General features: G+C 43.8%; 1 protein-coding gene across 4 annotated transcripts in view; it reads left to right on the top strand.

The window, feature by feature from the left end:
- The window catches only part of LOC109870913 (zinc finger E-box-binding homeobox 2-like), a 75,998-nt gene that overhangs the window by 47,254 nt on the left and 9,872 nt on the right, over positions 1 to 18,872 (top strand). For 2 of the 4 annotated variants that reach the window (XM_020461616.2, XM_031805590.1), the window contains exons 3-6: positions 11,421 to 11,693; positions 14,456 to 14,524; positions 16,133 to 16,330; positions 16,621 to 16,835. In XM_020461616.2, coding sequence (XP_020317205.1) covers positions 11,421 to 11,693; positions 14,456 to 14,524; positions 16,133 to 16,330; positions 16,621 to 16,835 — 755 coding nt within the window. The remainder of the gene's footprint in view (positions 1 to 11,420; positions 11,694 to 14,455; positions 14,525 to 16,132; positions 16,331 to 16,620; positions 16,836 to 18,872) is intronic. The other 2 variants (XM_031805591.1, XM_020461615.2) reach the window with 1 other exon arrangement.

Below are 18,872 nucleotides of genomic sequence, written 5' to 3' on the forward strand. Positions count from 1 at the left end.
GTGTGTGAGAAGAGGGAGTGGAAGGGATAGGTCTCTTATTAGGCTACAAATAATATAAAAGGGGAGATAACAAACATAATTTCCAGGGTTTATGAAAATATTGCTCTTGTGTAGGATTTAACTGCAGCTCCAACATTCCAAAAAGGTAATGTTAAATTAAACAGCTCCTCAATATTTACGAGACTCTGTGAGATTTAAACTTTGCACAAACAAGACGACCTAAATTGATAGCAGAGCAGAGCCGAGTAGAGCGATGACTACTATGTGTGTTATTTTGTCTTGACTTGCCACTCTGACAGCAGGGCCTTGTTTTAACATGCCAATCAGGCAGAATTACTTACCACTCCTCCTTCCTCCGCCTGGAAATGTCATGAGCAACCTGTTTTTCTGATTGTGAAACATGGGTTGAAACTCTCCTAATGTTCTAATGGCCCCTTCTGGTGCCATCTGCACCACAAAGGTGAAAATCACATTTAGCCTCAGTACAAGAACAAGTAACAAGTCACAATCTAGATATATACAGTACCAATCAAAAGTTTGGACACACCTACACATTCATGGGTTTTTCTTAATTTTTTTACTATTTTCTACATTGTAGAATGACAGTGAAGACATCAAAACTATGAAATACCACATACAGAATCATGTAGGAAGCATTTTTTTTGAACAAATCAAAATATATTTATATATTAGATTCTTCAAAGTAGCCACCCTTTTCCTTGATGACAGCTTTTCACACTCGTTTCATTCTCTCAACCAGCTTCATGAATAATGCCTTTCCAACAGTCTTGAAGGAGTTCCCACATATGCTGAGCACTTGTTGGCTGCTTTTTCTTCACTCTGCGGTCTAACTCATCCCAAACCATCTCAATTGGGTTGAGGTCAGGTTATTGTGTAGGCCAGGTCATCTGAAGTAGCACTCCATCACTCTCATTCTTGGTCAAATAGCACTTACACAGCCTGGAGGTGTGTTTTGTGTCATTGTCCTGTTGAAAAACAAATGATAGTCCAACAAAGCACAAACCAGATGGGATAATGTACTGTATCACAGGTAACTCTGGGTCCTCCTTTCCTGTGGTGGTCCTCATGAGAGCCAGTTTCATCATAGCTATAATGACTACTCAGGGAGAAAAAGGTATAGATTCACGCGCAGCGCGCGGCAGGTGTTTATTTCGCCTTCACAGAAGGCAGGAATCGTGGTCACAGGCAGATAATGATCATAGGCAAACAGGCAGGTGAATCAAAACTAGGACTGAAGGCTATAACAGGTTCTCACAAAAGAGCTTGGAAAAGGCTTAGTAGAGTCAAAACGGACAATTCCTCACAAAGGCACAACAATAATGAACTGAACTAAATAAGGAGCTGATGAGACCAAGTGATTAACTAAAACAGGTGAAAAAATTGAACAAAAATGAAAGACAGGGTTACGTTCAAGAACACAATGAAACAGAACACAAGGTTGACTAAGAAAATAAATACAGAACCTTACAATAGCGCTTGATGGTTTTTGTGACTTTACTTGAAGAAACATTCAAAGTTCTTGTTCTTGTAATGCTATCTTCTGTATACCAACCCTACCTTGTCACAACACAACTGATTGGCTCAAATGCATTAAGGACAGAAATTCCACAAATGAACTGTCCCTGAAAAGGCAAACCTTTTAATTGAAATGCATTCCAGGTGACTACCTCATGAAGCTGGTTGAGAGAATGCCAAGAGTGCGCAAAGCTTTCATCAAGGCAAACGGTGGCTACTTTGAATAAAATATTTTTGATTTGTTTAACACTTTTTTGGTTACGACATGATTCCATTTGTGTTATTTCATGGTTTTGATGTCTTCACTACTATTCTACAATGTAGGAAAGAGTAAACATAAAGAAAAACGCTGGATTGAGTAGGTGTGTCCAAACTTTTGACCGGTAATGTATATATATACAATATATATATATATATATATATATATATATATATATATATATATATATATATATATAGTGAGAGATAGATTCATAGATTTAGAGAGAGAGAGTCTGGGCTTGATTTAATATATAGATGCACTCAAAACAAGGATAATTTGTCCTATTGGGTTTGTTTTTCAGCTGAAATCAATGCAAAATATGGAGCACCTCATCGTCATACTAAAAATAGCATTAGCGTGAAATCGATGGCTAACCTGCAGCCAAGAGCAAAATCCATTTAGTTAAGTGAATTCAGGTGAACCACACAGAGCAAATGAAAAGCCCAAATTGATCGTGGCAGTTATTTTGGCAGTTTATTACAGAACAAAGGAATTGTTTAAAGACCCAACGGTGTAAAGTATATGTGCAGAATGGCTGCCTTTCATAGGGCATTAGTTTCAGTCCAGGTTTGTAACCGGTAGCGTTGTTTGTTCTGAGAAAAGACTGTGATGTGTTTGTGTGTGTTTGTGGTGCTGTAACAGTTCTATACAGCTAGAGACGGACCGGCCAGATAGAATCACAGAAGAGGCGGCTGACTACTACACAACTGCTCCCACATTTGCATATTAATTGACCCGTATTCACTCCAAACAGGAATAAATATCTATCTACAGTAGTCCATGACTCTACAGAATGATCAAACTAAATCCTCCCTCTGTACTCAGTACTCTTTACTCTGCCTCTTATTTTCTCTTTCATCTGCTCATGTGGGTTGATCATCAGTCACTCCTTTGTATTTTTCCTGTAATCCTTTCCGTGTGAGGACATCATCCTTCTGTCTGATTTGGCCTTTGTTTCTAAAGGCTTTGGCTTTCCTTCAGCCACCATGTGAAGGAACCATTTTGAGAGTTTTCTATCTTTAACTTCCTCCATTCTTGTGAATAGGCTATGCAAAGGAAGACTATTTAGCTTTTTGAGTGTACGCTATGCATGTCTAAATCTGTTTGTGTAAGTGTGTGTGAGGGGGCCGGTATGGATCCGGTAGGGAGCTTGTAGGGAGATGGTAAGGGGCCTGTAGGGGCCTTGAACATTTATCTAGAGGATTGACATGTGCTCAGGCAGGCCACAGATGGCTGCGTAACGGGAGGGAGGAAACGAGGGCGGGAGAGAGGAAAGGAGGGAAAGAGGAAAGGAGGCAAGGAAAGAGGAAAGGAGGGAAGGAGGGAAGGAGATAGGAAAGGAAGGAAGGAGAGAGGAAAGGAGGGAGGGAGGGAGTAAAGCAAGGAAGGAGTAAAGCAAGGAGGGAGGAAATGAGGGAGGGGGGAAAGGAAGGAGGGAGTAAAGGAAGGAGGGAGGAAAGGAGGAATAGAAGAGAGGAAGGAGGAGGAAAGGAGGGAGGGAGGAAAGGAGGAATAGAAGAGAGGAAGGGAGGGCGTAAAGGAAGGAGGGAGGAAAGGAAGGAGGGAGTAAAGGAAGGAGGGAGGAAAGGAGGGAGAGAGGAAAGGAGAGAGGGAGGAAATGAGGGAGGGAGGAAAGGAAGGAGGGATTAAAGGAAGGAGGGAGGAAAGGAGGGAGGGAGGAAAGGAGGGAGAGAGTAAAGCAGGGAGGGAGAAAAGCCGGGGGGGAGTAAGGGGAAAGGTGGGCCCGTCTGGGTGCCAGAGTAAATCTTTCTCTTGCTCTCTCTTTTCTTATTTCTCTCTCCTTTCTCCAAGTCAGGACCCCCTAGATAATTCCAGCTCAGGACCCCATAGATAAATTCCAGCTCAGTACCCGTAGATAAATTCCAGCTCAGGACCCCCTAGATAAATTCCAGCTTAGGACCCCCTAGATAAATGGGAGTTTAATTCAATTAGAGGCAGGCTACTGTTTCTGCCTCACGGCAGGCACTGGCACAGTGGAACCACCCCATTCCTCCTGCCTGTTATACCCCTGACGTTCACACACACACACACACACACACACACACACACACACACACACACACACACACACACACACACACACACACACACACACACACACACACACCACACATCTTGTAAAGCCTCCTGCCTACTTTGCCAGCTGATAAACAATGCAACAGCTACTGTATGGGAAACATCTACATTTCACTTCCCTGAGAGTAGTTACGGTATTATGGCAAATACTTTCATACTTTCAGTATACATTCATACTGTAGGCTATTTCCATGTAACATTCTCAGGAAATAATATTACACCTTTATTTCCCACCTCCCTGTGTGTGGAAAATCCCTACCTGTCTGCCTGGGATTATCATTAGATGGATGTTGGACCACTTCCAGCCTGCAGTAGCTAATGCAGACACCTCATTTCCACAGTGTTCAGACCACGCTTCTGACCTACTCACTCCCCTCCCCTCACCTTCCCCCTCCCCCTCCCCCTCACCTGCCCCCCCCTCCCCCCTCCCTTACCTCCCCCTCACCTGCCCCTCCCCCTCCCTCTCCCCCTCCCCCTTACCTCCCCCTCCCTCCCCTCTCCCTCTCCCCTCACCTGCCCCTCCCCACCCCCCTCCCCCTCCCTCTCCCCTCACCTGCCCCTCCCCATCCCCCTCCCTCTCCCCCTCACCTGCCCTCCGCTTTCCCCTCCAGTTGTTCGCTCAGGTGATCTGCACCGCTCACAGGCAGAGGGAGAGAGAGAGAGAGAGAAAAGAGAGAGAGGTAGAACAGAGAGAGCAGTTTTCCTCCGGTAGCTTCCACCTCATCTCTCATTATCCAGGCAGTGGTAGCGGCAGACAGGAGAGACAGGAGAGCGTGCGGATCACCTGGAGCCAGCAGTAGACCTGAAACATGTCTATTTATTTTTATGATCAAATCAAACACATATCAAATATGGCTTTTTTCATGGAAGAGCCGCACAGAGAAAGGAAGAGAGATAGAGAGAAAGAGACTGTATGGAGTAGATACTAGCGCCTCATGGCATATGCAAAGGCTCTGCCTGATGTGTCTGTTGAACTGCGGGGCTGTTTAAAATGGACGACGAGGAAGGAAGCCTCCCTCAGGAGAGGAGAGGGCAGGTGTGGTCTCTGCAGAGCCTGAGGACGTGCTGTGGGACAGGCGATGATGTGGACAGGGTTATCTTTTACGGAATTAATATGATATGTGGCAGGTATGGTATGCACCTGTTAGTTAGCACATTTACATGCTCCTCAAAGGCATTTAGCTCATATTGAAACAAACAGTTCTAGCTATTAGTCTTGATACTGGGATGTCTGTTTCATAGGATTTAGTGGATTTGTACTGTATTCAAATTATGATGGGGTTTATTTAAGTATTTTAAACTGGGTGGTTAGAGCCCTGAATACTGATTGGCTGACAGCCATTGTAAATCCGACCGTATACCATGGGTATGACAAAACATTTATTTTAACTGCTCTAATTACGTTGGTAAACAGTTTATAATAGCAATAAGGCACCTCGGGGGTTTGTGGTATATGGTCAATATACCACAGCTAAGGGCTGTGTCCGGGCACTCCGTGATGCGTCACGCATAGGAACAGCCCTTAGCCGGGGTATATTGGCCATACACCACACGCCCTCATGCCTCATTGCTTAAATAAGCCACAAGAGGCTGTGCTGTATCATGAATACAGTCACAGGTAAATGGCGTTGTTCAGCCTGACGTTTTTTTTTTTTAAACAATGAAATATATATTTTAATTAAAACGTTAATTTGATAAGTCAACTCATACAATTTTATTCTTCCACCAGAAAATATAGTCCAGACCAAAATCTGGTTGTTAGTTATTTTGGTCATGTTGCTACAGACGCGAGCCAGTCATTAATTCTTGTTGCATAGTTGCAATGCAACAGGTCAGGTCGTCCATTCTAAACAAATTGGTTGCTATGCAGGTTGGACAGCTAATGTTCGTGTCACTAGCTAGCTCGCCAACTTCAGCTAACTCAGTCACGTCAAACAATGAACCTAGCTGCATTTTTTGTTTGTTAGAGCTTTCATCCAATTGGGATTTTTACTTGGATATGTCCATGATAATTGACGTTGATGCGTGATTTTGACTTGCTCAAAAAAAGTTGTCTCGTCTGGGCGCCGTTCACTCTATGAACTTATTACAGAGATCACAATTCTAAAGTGAAACATCGTTTCTGAGTTCAGACACAGAACATATTAGAACTTATATGAACCCCATGCTGTACCAAACTAAATGCTAGGATTATATGAACCCCATGCTGTACCAAACTAAATGCTAGGATTATATTAAACCCGCTGTACCAAACTAAATGCTAGGATTATATTAAACCCGCTATACCAAACTAAATACTAGGCTTATATGAACCCCCTGCTGTACCAAACTAAATGCTAGGATTATATTAACCCCATGCTGTACCAAACTAAATGCTAGGATTATATTAAACCCGCTGTACCAAACTAAATGCTAGGATTATATTAAACCCGCTGTACCAAACTAAATGCTAGGATTATATTAAACCCGCTGTACCAAACTAAATGCTAGGATTATATTAAACCCGCTGTACCAAACTAAATGCTAGGATTATATTAAACCCGCTGTACCAAACTAAATGCTAGGATTATATTAACCCCATGCTGTACCAAACTAAATGCTAGGCTTATATTAAACCCGCTGTACCAAACTAAATGCTAGGATTATATTAACCCCATGCTGTACCAAACTAAATGCTAGGCTTATATTAAACCCGCTGTACCAAACTAAATGCTAGGATTATATTAACCCCATGCTGTACCAAACTAAATGCTAGGCTTATATTAAACCCGCTGTACCAAACTAAACGCTAGGATTATATTAACCCCATGCTGTACCAAACTAAATGCTAGGCTTATATTAAACCCGCTGTACCAAACTAAATGCTAGGATTATATTAACCCCATGCTGTACCAAACTAAATGCTAGGCTTATATTAAACCCGCTGTACCAAACTAAATGCTAGGATTATATTAACCCCATGCTGTACCAAACTAAATGCTAGGCTTATATTAAACCCGCTGTACCAAACTAAATGCTAGGATTATATTAACCCCATGCTGTACCAAACTAAATACTAGGCTTATATTAAACCCGCTGTACCAAACTAAATGCTAGGATTATATTAACCCCATGCTGTACCAAACTAAATGCTAGGCTTATATTAAACCCGCTGTACCAAACTAAATGCTAGGATTATATTAACCCCATGCTGTACCAAACTAAATGCTAGGCTTATATTAAACCCGCTATACCAAACTAAATGCTAGGCTTATATTAAACCCCTGTTGTACCAAACTAAATACTAGGCTTATATTAAACCCGCTGTACCAAACTAAATGATAGGCCTATATTAAACCCGCTGTACCAAACTAAATGCTAGGCTTATATTAAACCCGCTGTACCAAACTAAATGATAGGCTTATATTAAACCCGCTGTACCAAACTAAATGATAGGCTTATATTAAACCCGCTGTACCAAACTAAATGATAGGCTTATATTAAACCCGCTGTACCAAACTAAATGATAGGCTTATATTAAACCCGCTATACCAAACTAAATGCTAGGCTTATATTAACCCCCTGATGTACCAAACTAAATACTAGGCTTATATTAACCCCCTGATGTACCAAACTAAATACTAGGCTGGAAGCAAGGGGAAATAATGTTTGAGTTGAGATAAATACAAGAGATGATTCGGACAGCAACATGAACATGATATTCTGATGGAGACTCAGTGTTCATTTTCAGATGGAACTGTTAGCAGGCGTAGGTGTGTCTGTGACAGCCAACACAGCACGGCTTGGAACGCTGCTTACGGGGGGAGGGTCTCTTTTTTTATGGGACAAATAGTAAAGATGTCACGTAACAGTAGAAATGAATGACCTTATATTATCTGACTGTCAAACAAAATCACTTAAAAAATGTAGGCTACCTGTGCATGTTCATCCACTCTGAAATAACTCCAGCATCCAAACAGTGCACTGCGTGTGCTCTTGCGACATTTGATGAATGTAAATTAACATCTGTTAACAAAACACCAGAAAGTGTTCCTAATGACGTTCGGTGATTGACTGTCTTTGTAGTCGGAACACATGAAATTGAGGCCGGAAGTGTCACAGGAAAAAACGTCATGGTCAGTCACCCTAACACACAGTTCATTTACTAGCCTGGGCTACAGTGTGTATTACCATGAGCTTGAAATAGGCCTACTTGTAGCCAGTGATCTAGCCTAGTGTGTTAAATAAAGAGGCTAAACTCTGATTGCGGGTCGTGGTGAAAAAAATGTACGCTCCCTATACTTTCAATGCAAATTTCTGAAATAAAGTGGGTAAACAGTGTTTACCTGTATTTACCCTCCACTAGGCTTGCACCACTGCTGGTAGCCTACCATCTCAGCCGAGGCAATTTTACACAATATGAACACACACAGGTTTCAGAAAAAACTGCTTATCTCGTGTAACAAAACAACTGGGAACCCGAAAATTTAGCTGGATGGATTGGATGCGCGTTGATGTCTAGTTGTCTAGTGATGTTGTCGACCATCATCAGCTGATCCAGCAAAGAAAACACATTTTGATAGAAAAGAATAAAGTGAAATAGATGGTTGACTTCTTGTGGCCATGGAGAACACCTATACCCACACACACCTGAAAAACAAAGAAATGAGCGCTCTTAACAGCTGACTGAGAAAAGCAAACAATGATAAAATAACGGATAAATCTAATGAATTGGATTAAACTAATAGGCTATTTTGGAAAATCTATGCTTTTAAGGGAGCTCAGTTAAGGTTGAAATTCAGCACTACTGAGTGGACAGCGCCTCCTCTATAGAATTTGCACCATTCATGGACAGGGAGACGGTTTGTGCAGCCATGTATAAATAAATGGGTTCAACCATTATAGAGAGGCGGGGGTGCTTTTATTTTCAAAATAACCACTTCCTTTTAAAGAAATAGGTGAATGGTTAAATTAAGATTATTTAGAGACTCCCAAAAGTTTGACTCGGAGCTCATGTCTCATTCAGGGGAGCTGAGTAAGAGAGGGAGAGTGAGAGGCAGACACAGAGAGGGAGAGAGATGGAGAGAAAATAGAGAGAGAGAGGGACAGAGAGGGAGAGTGGCAGACAGAGAGAGGGAGAGAGAGAGAGGGAGAAGCAGAGAGAGAGAAGCAGAGAGAGAGAGAGGGAGAGAGTAGCAGAGAGAGCGAGGGAGAGAGAGAGGGGGAGAGAGAGAGGCAGAGAGAGAGAGGGAGAGAGAGCAGCAGAGGGAGCGAGAGAGAGGCAGTGAGAGAGGGACAGAGAGCAGGAGAGGCAGAGAGAGAGAGAGCGGTCTGATGAAAATAGCAAGCGTTGTTGCTGCTTTGTTTCGGGATCCTTGAATGAGCACAATGAATCGATCGATGGATAGGTGACGGGCGGAGACAATGGATCTCTGTGAGTTCAGCAGGTCGGAACGGCGGCGTTCCACACACAATGGAGGTGTGACAAGACGGAGCGAAGGGTGGCGCTCCATCAAAGATGTCACCGGAGACAAAGCACACTCACTCCCTGGCTCTCTCTGTGGCAGAGTTATTATAACTCAAACCTACAGAAAATGGTTTGCTAACTACCATCAAGAGTAATGGCAGCTTGTACGTATAGGTAGCATGTCTAAAATCATTTCCAACCAGATCTATTGATTTAGAGACACACAGCAACTGAGATCCCAGCCTGTATCAATCAATCAAATGTATTTATAAAGCCCTTTTCACAAAGTGCTAGACAGAAACCCAGCTTAAAACTCCAAACAGCAAGCAATGCAGATGTAGAAGCACATGGCGAGGAAAAACTCCCTAGAAAGGCCAAAACCTAGGAAGAAACCTAGAGAGGAACCAGGCTCTGTATCCTTTAGCCTGTAGCTTTAGTCCTGTAACATCTGCCACACTACTAGACCATGTGACCATGGAGACAAACAGTTCAATGAATTGCTTTTGTTTGGGAGGTTACTGAATTTTCTTTGTCCGCTTACCGCCCACCGCAACACAGATACAAAACAGCCACACACTGGCCAAGTATCTGAGCAACATAAGTAAAGTAACAAACAAACAGTCGTCTTCGTGTTTTTCCCCGCAAACATTTATCTTTGTTGGCAGGTGAGTTATTCTAGGAATGGGAACCATGCATCTTTCTCTCTCTTTTTCCAGGAAGAAATGAGTTGAATAATATCCTTTCCTAAAGTAAATGTGCCTACATATTGTCTGTGGCATCATAACACGCTCAAGTCTAGATGGCAAAAACACAATTTCTTAAGTGGATAGGATGCTAGCTGGTCTTTTCACTGGTCTTTCCCAAACTGCTCTTAGCTCAGAATACATTTTTTTTTTTTAAAGGGTCATATATTGCATTCAGCGAAAAGGCAAATCCACTGCTGTTGCTGTAGTGGCGGGACTAAAGAAGGGAGGGTGTGTGAGGGTGAGTGCGAGGTTAAGCTGTTCAATGAAATCATATTATATCCAACATATACCTAGACCACACAACGTGTTTTCACGTCTCACTTTTCAGCCTTTTCTTTCTCTCCATCTCTCTTTCTTTTCTTTTTTGATCGGAGAGGGCATTACCCTGTCTGAACACCCCCTAAATCCTTGTGGTCACACCTCTTATTAAAGAGGGTTTTGTCCCACGCCCTACACCCCCCCTCCACTGCTCTTGGAATTCAGCCCGGGTCAGCAGATTTCAGCCCACCCCACCGTGCTTACCCTTTTTCATTTGCACCTGTTGTGCAGTTGTCCAGGAGGCAAGTGCCGAACCATACAGTCAGACAAAGATCATATTATGAACAGATATGCAATGCCTAATCTCCATGTGCCCAAAGGGGAAAAGTAAAATAAAAAAACGAAATATTTGTTATTCTCTTCCATGGGAACGTGTGCGGGAACGGAATGCCGTTGGGATGTAAAAAGGTTTATGGTTTCCAAAAACTGTTGAGGGGAACCAAATAATATCCCCAAACAAGCAATTGACTTCAAAAACACATAATTTTAAGCCACTTCCCATTTGCTATGTGGAGTTGGCAGCGCCCTCCAGAGATAAGGTGCATGAAAGCTTTGCGAAATATTGCTTTATTAGGCATACACAGAACTCAAAATGAACCTGAACATTGTGCTCTATTTGCTATCCCTGAGGGCCCCTTTTCCTGTTCCCATGATGTCATGGCTTTTACATTTTGTTATAGTATTTTTTTCCCACCTCCCTCTTTTTCTTTTGGGCCTTTTTTGTCTGCTTTTCTCATGCACCTTTATCAGAGTATTTTTCATCTCCACCAAAGTGGACATATTTCTAGGTTACCATGAAGGCCCTTGAGTTCAGCCTGAATCACATTTTTTTATCAAGGTTCAGGGATGTAATATTATAAGCTGTCCATTTGGTTCCTAGGTTGTCTGGTCTGTATAAAAAGCTCCCCAAACTATTCAAAGCAGGAATGCGACTTTCTCCTTCCTACCATCAGAACCGAGTTAGGCGGATGTTGTTTTAGAAACCTAACAGGGTCTCTTTGTTTGTGTCTTGCAGTGCTGACATATGAGAATGAGGTGGAGATGAGCTCTGAGACAGACGAGGATGACAAGAAGCTGCTCTCAGAGGAGAATGGCCTGACCAATGGGGAGGAGGGTGGTATCCCTGCCGGAGGCAGCGTGCCGAACCTGGAGAAATCACCCAGGGTGGGCCACGCCCTGCTGTCCTACAGGGGTGGAACAGAGGGATCAGAGGGCGGGGATGGACGGCAGAGCCACCACCACGCCTGCCGCCTGGGAGACAACCAACACAGACACCTCAATGGGACTGGTGAGTGATCTGATCAGGTCAACACCTGCACAATATAAATCAGTAGCCTATATCAATCCAATGCATTTATATAACCCTTTTTTAAAAATCAGCCTTTTTTTACAAAGTGCTTTGACAGTAAATCAATCAACACACCTCACTTATGTATATCAATTACAGAACTCATAATAATACAGTATATTCACCTCTTCAGTTTCTGCTAAAATAGTTGGAGCCTGGGAAATGGCTTTGTTCTCTACTCTGTCTATTTTTTCAATTTCCGGATCTCTGTGAGGTTGACAGGAGATTGTAAAGATTAACACAGTGCTCTATTCTAGTGAGACGTGTTGCTGCTGAAATACAGTCAGCACTTTAGCTGCTTCACAGGCTCACATCGCAAAACCACCTCCCTCGCTCCCATACTCATCTCTGTATGACTGTTCACACCCTCTAGGACCTCTGACCTCTGACCTCTGACCGTTCTCTGTCCCCTCTTTCCTTCTCTCTTTTGTCTTGGTTTTGTTAAAGCACTGTCTCATCAATGTTTCTCTCTCTGTTGTCTTGGCTCGGTAAAAGCATTGTCTCCTCATTGGTTTCACATACATTCAGAGGAATAAAGTCAACTCCAAACAGTTCAATACTCTCAAGGTCTCGGCAGAGGAGAATGTCAAAATATTTTAGTTCAATATATGAAGCGCTGTGAAACAGCCAACCTTTCATTCTTATTGACCATAATTGTAACTCTTATAATTAGACTCAGTTTAGTGGGCTGTGCCCAACGGAGCCTCTAACTCCCGCATACAGGCAGAGCTACCAATGATAAGCAAGTAGCGCATGTAAAACCTGTCAACCCACCCTCTCTCTCTTTCTCTTTTGCTCCCTCTCCATTCCCCCCTCTCCTTCCAACTCATCTGCATCAGTGACAGGACAACTGGTGTCGCCAGGGCCGCAAAGACAAATACTTTTAATTAGAAGCCCAACGGGATTGTTAAAGAGGGAGCCAGGCTTTTGCAGGACTCATTAACATCCCTAAATGAAATTCGGAGCTTTATGACGTCCATTTACATGCTTAATAGGCCCCCCATTCTGTGGCCGCCTGACAGATACAGAGTGCAGAGAAAAACTCATGCGAGACACCCAGTTTTTTTTTAAATGGACCTGCGTTGACTATCCGTCTCTGTTAATGACTTGGTGGTGAGCTGCGCTGCTGAATTGGGAAATACGAGGGACTGGGAAATAGTTTTAGAAAATTTGAACCCGGTCCAAAAACAAAATGTAAATGAAAAGAGCCTTGATATGGGGAGCATATGTGTATAGAATCATTATTATCATGATCATTATAAGAAAGCTGTAAAAATAAATCAATGCCAGATTAGCACATCTGTAACAGTCCATTATAGCTAATGCTAACCTAGCTATTGGCCGAATAATTTGATTTGAATTCAACTGGCATTTGACATTTATATGTAAACTGATGAAAGATGAGAGATAGACAACCCACATATTTGTTATATTCATTTCACTCAGGTAACAGATGTAAAAGGCTCGGGTGTCACTTCAAGGTACTGAGTCACATCGAGAATGCACAAAGGATCGAATCAAGATTTACCACAAAAAATAACAGAAATGCTCCTTTACTGTACACGCCATCTTGCCTCTGCCTCTCTAGGGAAAAAAAGACGACCGAGTGAAAAACACAAAGAGCTTCCATTTTATATTTCAGATTTCATATACAGTGCAAGTAGTACTGTAAGTGTAGTGAAGGAGGGGCCTACTGAAAATAGAATGAAACTTGAGAACAGTGTCTAGATTCTACGACAGACACAGGGCGTGACTCACATGTCTTTGTCCTTACTCTGAGGCCTGGAACCCACAAAAAGCCCCATGTTGGCTGAATGAAACTCATTCTGTAAAGTCTGGCAGTGATTCTGAAGTTGAGGCGAAGGGAAGCAACTCTTGCTTTCCCCATCAGGAGAGGCATGCATTTTTGCAGTTGTTCTCTGAAACATGCAGCACCACCATTTTATCTGCGTGGTGCTGGAGCAAAACATTTTGTGGGGAGAAGTGTGAGACCTCGTTTCTTGATTACATTTCATCTTGGAATTATGAGAAAGAAAATAGTTTTCATCCACAATATTTAGAAATTGAAGTAGGATAGCTACCTGCTAATTCCCATACATTCTACCTTTGTTGAAGGTAGCTGCCAATCGACTATAAACATTGATCCTATGTTAACATGTTCTCAATAGGTTGTGCATAGTACCTTGTGACTCATTTGACTCATAGCAAGACTATTTTGGTATAAAAAGGCACAGCATCAGGTTCCTGTATGACACATTGCTCATGAGGAAGGAAGTTTTGAAAAGTAACCTGCTGTAAGTGAAAGAGGGGGGGGGGGGGGTGAATCTGGCTGTCCCCCCCCCCCTCCCCTGCTGCAGCTTGCAGGCAGGGGTGTTGTATATCCCTCCTTTGAAGAGGGAAAGCGTATGATTCTTGTGACTCCTGTTGAGGAGTCACATGACTGGGGCCAGGAGGAACAAACACAATGGGCACAGTATATGTACACCCCTCGCCTGCCTGTCCCTCATTATCAGGAAAATACATTCATATTACAAGCCGTGGCTGAATGGAAAGAGGTACTTAACTGAATTGTCAGGGTAGCATGTGCATTCTAGTTGACTTTGCCTCGAATGTTAAACTATGGTCATACTTCAGTTTATTGAGTGCTGTGATAGCCACAGTTGATTGTCTGATTTTGAGCCCTTTTCTCCTCTCCTTTATAGATGAAAGGAAGGATGAATATGATCCCTTGGGGCCAGAGGGGTCTCTTCACTCTGTAGGAAGTGGTACAGGTGACTTCCACCCTCTTTATTGAACTTTTATTTAACTAGGGAAGTCGGTTAAGAATAAATTCTTATTTACAATGACGGCCTACCCCGGCCAAACCCTAACAACGCTGGGCAAATGTGTGCTGCCCTGTGGGGCTCCCAATCACGGCCGGTTGTGATACAGCCTGCAATCGAACCAGGGACTGTAGTGACGCCTCTGGCACTGAGATGCATTGCCTTAGACCGCTGCGCCACTCAGGAGCCCCATATATATATTTGCAAAAAAATATATGGGGGATTGGAAATGATGCAGACACATACATTGATGGAAGCTACAATCTATCTGCAATATTAAAACTGATCTACCCCCTAAAAGAAAAATAAAAAAATATATATAACACACTAGGAAGAGACATGATTATAACCCCTTGCAGCAGGTGATATACCTAATAGGAAACACAAACACACAGTCAAGGGCCACGAGAGACAATGCAAAGCAAACATTTGCAGGTTCAGTGAGAGTGCAGCACAAATCACATCTAGCTACAAAATTGAATTTTGACCTAAATCTCATTTGTTTGATTCATGTACTTTCAAATTGGTTTAAAATTGTAGTTTGTCCTGGCAGTGAATCACAATGTCTTTGCAGTTAAGCATTTTTATCAACACAATCTTGCATAAAGTAACTTCAAGGGATCCAAGCCTCTTGGGGACAGTTCAGTGTCCTTCGTTTTAAGGATATTTTCAACAACAAAAATATACACAGTATCTGTGTCACAGCTGCACACAACACATAAGCCAATAGCAAACAGTATTGATCCTAAGACAAATAAATGTAGCCACACTAACTGCCCTGATTTGTTAAATCAGCTGATGAATACATTAGACACCTGATGTACCATTACACCTACACTGACTGTTTGGCAGATATAGCCTCACATCTTCTTACTGATAATCAAATCTCTGCTTTAAATTATGTAGAGAGAGAATTCTAAGTGAGATCTGTAAAGCAGAAAATCTAATTGCAACTTAAACCAATTACCCGTTACACTAGGAAATATTTAAGTTAAAATGTCTAAAAGCTTTAAAATAGGTTGTGAACATCACTTAATGATGAAATTATCTCTTATTTTTCTTTGTCGGGGCCATTACATGGCATCATTAACGGTAACTTAAATGTATACTCCCCTCTAAGTAGTGGCTTAATGCTTCCCTCCCCCAGTGTCCATCACATTTAGAGACCAGTCTGTTTCCCTGTGTGGCCAATATAATGTAGTTGTGCAGCACATCTCAAAATGGGGGAAGGAGAATGGAGACCGACCAATGTTCTCATGTTCTCATTTTTCTTCCTCTCTCTTCTTCTCTAACTCCCCCTCTCCTCCTCCTCCTCTCATATCCTCCTCCTCATCTCCTCCTCCTCCCCCTCTCCTCCTCCTCCCCCTCTCCATCCTCCTCCTCCTCTCCTCCTCCTGCCCCTCTCCTCCTCCTCTCCATCCTCCTCCCCATCTCCTCCTCCTCCCCCTCCTCCTCCCCCTCTCCATCATCATCTCCTCCCCCTCCTCCTCCTCCCCCTCTCCCTCTCCTCCTTCTCCTTCCCCTCCCCCTCTCCACCCTCCTCCTCATCTTATACAGTTAATGGAATGGATGGGGTGTCAGAGCTTGACGACTACTTCACTAAGTGTAGTAAACTGGAGGAGAGTGACGGCCTCTCGGCCAGCATCGCTGAATACCTCCAGCGTGGCGACACCGCCATCATTTACCCAGAAGCCCCAGAGGAAGTGACACGAATCGGAACTCCCGAAACCATTGGGCAAGACGAAAACGAAAACGGTGAGAATCCATAAAATCCATTTGACAGTTAATCTCTGACTATTTGCAGTCTCAGAAGCTGCATTAAAGGCCTTCCACCCTGTGCCTTTGTCCCCAATAGTGTTACTGACAGACTTTTATGGGTAGTCTGTGTTCAAGTGTAAGCTGATGGTGACTTTACATAGAGTCTTTGTGAAGCAGAGATAATCATGTTGCTTGTTACACTTCCTCTGTTTACAACCTGGGCATACTGCCCATCAAGGTCTTACTGGCTGACCTTATGACAACGCCTCCTCCTTTCCCCTATACAGAACTGTCACCTGGGACTCCAGATGCTTTCACCCAACTGTTGACCTGTCCTTACTGCGACCGGGGCTACAAGCGGCTGACATCGCTCAAGGAGCACATCAAGTACCGCCATGAGAAGAATGAGGAGAGCATACCCTGCCCACTGTGCAGCGAGACCTTCTCACACCGAACACTGCTGGAGAGACATATGGCCATGCACAAGCCAGGGATCGATCAGGTAAGACAGACAGACAGACAGACAGACAGACAGACAGACAGACAGACAGACAGACAGACAGACAGACAGACAGACACAGACAGACAGACAGACAGACAGACAGACAGACAGACAGACAGACAGACAGACAGACAGACAGACACAGACAGACAGACAGACAGACAGACAGACAGACAGACAGACAGACAGACAGACAGACAGACAGACAGACAGACACAGACAGACAGACAGACAGACAGACAGACACAGACACAGACAGACAGACAGACAGACAGACAGACAGACAGACAGACAGACAGACAGACAGACAGACAGACAGACACAGGCAGACAGACAGACAGACAGACAGACAGACAGACAGACAGACAGACAGACAGACAGACAGACAGACAGGACAGACAGACAGACAGACAGACAGACAGACAGACAGACAGACAGACAGACAGACAGACAGACAGACAGACAGACAGACAGACAGGGGGTGATGTTTTTCTGTTTTTCTTTTACTATTTTCTTTCCTCATCTCATCTCCTTCACACTGTTGTGTAGTTGTGTGGATCGACCAACGATCTGGGTGAAACACACAGTATCATTTTAGGTCACTGCCCTTCACTCATTTATTTTTCCTTTTAAGATTTGTGTTAATTATAATAGCTTCCTCATGGTGACTGGATGCTCTTTTCTTCTGCATGAAGAATCATATTCTCTTGAGTGAATTAGTATTCTCCTTTCCTCTTCCTGTCATCCTCTACTCCTCTCACATTAAACAAGTTATTTCAGAACCCCACACAGCTTCAGACCCCCACACAGCTTCAGACCCCCACACTGCTTCAGACCCCCACACTGCTTCAGACCCCCACACTGCTCCAGACCCCCACACTGCTTCAGACCCCCACACTGCTTCAGACCCCCACACTGCCTCAGACCCCCACACAGCTTCAGACCCCACACTGCTTCAGACCCCCACACTGCCTCAGACCCCCACACTGCCTCAGACCCCCACACTGCCTCAGACCCCCACACAGCATCAGACCCCCACACTGCTTCAGACCCCCACACTGCCTCAGACCCCCACACTGCCTCAGACCCCCACACAGCTTCAGACCCCCACACAGCTTCAGACCCCCACACTACTTCAGACCCCCACACTGCCTCAGACCCCCACACTACTTAAGACCCCCACACTACTTCAGACCCCCACACTGCCTCAGACCCCCACTCAGCTTGTTCACAGCTGCATTGTGTTGCGTCTTCCTTTAGTGAGGCCTGCGTGGGATGTGCTAGCATATTGCCTTCCTCAGGCCATCTGACTTTTCACATCAGCTGTTGCTAGAAGTGGACCAGATTTGATTAGAAATGAGGACTCATACATAGTAGCAGAGATTTGGACCATTTCCTATGGTTCAATACGCAGTTCTTTCACTGAGCATAGCGTTTATTAAGGACCAGTTTTATAGATAGATAATAAACAGTAGCAGCACTGTCACTTTATTCCTAGTTATTTGTACATGTCTACCTCAAATACCTCATACCCCTGCACGTCGACTTGGTACTGGTACCCCGTGTATATAGCCTAGTAATCGTTACTATAAGGGCACAAGGCGAGACCCAAATGCAAACACGAGGCAGATGGCAGAGCTACGATATTTATTATAACAAAGGGAGCAGGCAAAGGCAGGTCGGGGACAGGCGAGAGTTCAGAAACCAGGTCAGAGTCCAAACAGTACCAGACGATCAGCAGTCTCGAGGTCAGGCCAGGCAGGGGTCAGAAATCAGATCCAAGTTCAAAACAGTACAAGGGGATAGGCAGGCTGGTAGTCAGAACATGCAGAGTGGTCAGGCAGGCGGGTTCGGAGTCAGGACAGGCAAGGGTTGAAACCAGGAGGACTAGAAACAAACAGAGACTGGAAAAGATCGACGCAAGGAAAACCACTGGTTGTCTTGTCAAACCAGACGAACTGGCACAGAGACAGGAAACACAGAGATATATGTACACCGGGGATAATAAGCGACACATGGAGGGGGCTGGAGACAATC

The sequence above is a fragment of the Oncorhynchus kisutch genome, linkage group LG26 (genome assembly GCF_002021735.2).
Source record: "Oncorhynchus kisutch isolate 150728-3 linkage group LG26, Okis_V2, whole genome shotgun sequence".
In the NCBI taxonomy this organism is placed as follows: Eukaryota; Metazoa; Chordata; class Actinopteri; order Salmoniformes; family Salmonidae; genus Oncorhynchus; species Oncorhynchus kisutch.